Source organism: Aspergillus stella-maris (genome assembly GCF_047715825.1).
Source record: "Aspergillus stella-maris strain CBS 113639 unplaced genomic scaffold BDV14scaffold_60, whole genome shotgun sequence".
Taxonomy (NCBI): Eukaryota; Fungi; Ascomycota; class Eurotiomycetes; order Eurotiales; family Aspergillaceae; genus Aspergillus; species Aspergillus stella-maris.
In genome coordinates this window covers 191261-193506 of record NW_027396854.1, presented here as the reverse complement: position 1 = coordinate 193506, position 2246 = coordinate 191261, and the positions used below count along the sequence as shown (strand labels likewise).

The window sequence follows — 2246 nt, the reverse complement described above, 5'->3', positions numbered from 1 at the left end:
GGTGTAGAAGCCTAGCATCACCATCAAGTGATTCAACCAGGAGTGGCTGGAGCGTCAAGTCGAACGGGATAGAAGAGAGCAGGAGTTCCCCGAGCGATATTTCTCGAAAATAATTCTACCAGAAGGTCTAGTGTCCGAAGGTAGAAATGTATACCGTGGCGATAACTTCGTCAAGAAGGTCCCATTGCCCTTTGGTATATCTGGGTATCCCATACCCAAGCAAAGCTCTAATTGCTAAATCCGCCAATTTGAAGTCCACCTCTTTCAGAGCTTTCTTCCGTAAGTGCTCGCTATGTTTTTGGTCGTGTAAAGCACATTGCCGGGCTACTGAAAGCCCTGGTATCCAGTTGCCCTAGAAATTGCTCTGCCTGCAGTTTCACCTGTTATGCATGGTAGACCTTTCATGATAGAGATATTAAATCGGGCTCGCATCATGTCGACTGCCGAAACGTGTGTATGCATTAGGTGTATGGCGGAGCGCTTGATAGGAGGAGCACTCTCGAGTAGTTCACCACACCAAAGCTTTCGGGGCGACAGCTCAATGGCTGGACAATCTGCCTCAGATGACTCGTGTTTATTTCGTATGCGCTGAGCATCCAGTTGTGGTATATTGTTCGCAGAGCACCAATGCACCGTTCGGACCAATCGGTCGAGTATTCGTTCCTCATCCATATGCTTCGACCATCCAGTGACGTGGCGTACCGTTCATGAAGCACTGATAGGCGCCTTGGGTATACCGTGTTCACAATACTATCAATCGTCACTCGACAGGAGAGTACCGATGAGCATATTGATAATATTGTTCCGGCCTCGAGCACCGTGACCCACTGCTATATTGATACTCCCACATCTACGACGTCCGCGTTTCTCCCTGAATGACTTGACAGTCCAAATGCCACAGTTCTTGCATCCGTCAAGCCCACGCAGGCATTCTAGTATTTAGACTTGAATCCCTAGGCGTAGTAATGCACGCTGTCCAGCGTTGCGGCCATAATCTGCGTGCTTTCGGTATGTGAAGTTCGTATGTTTAATCTAAGAGTATCGGACGTGCTGGTGTCGGACGATTGCTTCTAGGATCACAGTGTTGCTTAACTCGAGGTAGTCCAAAATACCCAAGCCACGAAAAGAGCAAAATGAGGGTAGGGTGTTCAAACCCTACTCCTAGTGCACAAGAAAACGGACTCATGACCATTCGTTAGTCTGGGTTTGCTCTTCTCGGCAGTATCTCTTAACTACATAATCCTATTGCCACTCTTTTCCTCGGCGATCAGCAGTGATATTGAGGACCGCCATGGTAACGAGCCGGACAATCCGCGCCGCTAAAGTCCCAGAATGTGACAACAGCCTGCTATGGTGGGACATCCGCACATCCAAAGCCTGACTTCTTATAGGTTGGAGATTTTCGCCGTCGGCCATATTGGTGACAAAACAGGCCACGGAACTGTGCTGTGACCTTAGAAAACCATCGCCCACTTCCCATTGACTGACTGTCGTGATAGACCTCGTGGTTTCTGGTCCCCAAGTCTGGATACGGTTTGCAAGACACCATATCTTCTTCAGCGTGAATCAGCCGCGCTGCAGAGCCATAGAGATGACCGCGGATCCCGCACGAAGTTGAGTCAAAATCGCCCCCGACAAATATGACCCAGCAAAGGAGGAGCATAATGCAGTGTTCAATCGCAGAACCAAGCACCCCTGCCCACCGCGATGGTCTTATACACTGCGGGGCTCTGGAACATTTTTATGCTGCTGATATCGACGGATATGAGACAGTGACGTCTCTGGCGGGTCATTTCACAGCAAGAGGCCAGGTCTTTCTCTTTGGTAGCAAGACATATTAGTTCCATTTAAACCTCGCATGAGAATCAATGGGGTAGTGAAATGGATAGAAACTCACCGCAGGGGTCTGAATCCTGACTCGATTTACCCGAGCTGAATCTGATATCTCCAGCTGTTTTCGTCGAGACCGCAAGAAATTGAAAGGACTCCAGAAGGGGATCGTCTGCCTGTATCATGCCTCGCCCCAGATGCCCACTCAGTATGCCCTCGCTTTTCTCTGAACGGAACCGGAGCGAAGAAGTGATAAAGTGCTCGCGCATTGAGTACCCTCCTGATCTCCGGAGCGAAAGAGCATCACAGCGACGACGATGGGGATTGAGAAAGCTACTGGAGATGTTACTTGAGACTCGAAAGACAGAGAGCGTAATCCAGAGAATGATAGCTTTAGTTAGAGGGACGAGGTAATA

The 2246-nt window shown here is 49.3% G+C and overlaps 1 protein-coding gene across 1 annotated transcript; it reads left to right on the top strand.

The window, feature by feature from the left end:
* Positions 1 to 1791: 1791 nt before the first annotated feature.
* On the top strand, positions 1792 to 2246 carry BDV14DRAFT_179918 (uncharacterized protein; the record flags this gene model as incomplete). Its single annotated transcript, XM_073769833.1, has 2 exons — positions 1792 to 1813; positions 1898 to 2246. Exon 2 carries the CDS (start codon positions 2014 to 2016, stop codon positions 2242 to 2244), a length of 231 nt encoding a protein of 76 aa, XP_073624739.1. The 5' UTR covers positions 1792 to 1813; positions 1898 to 2013.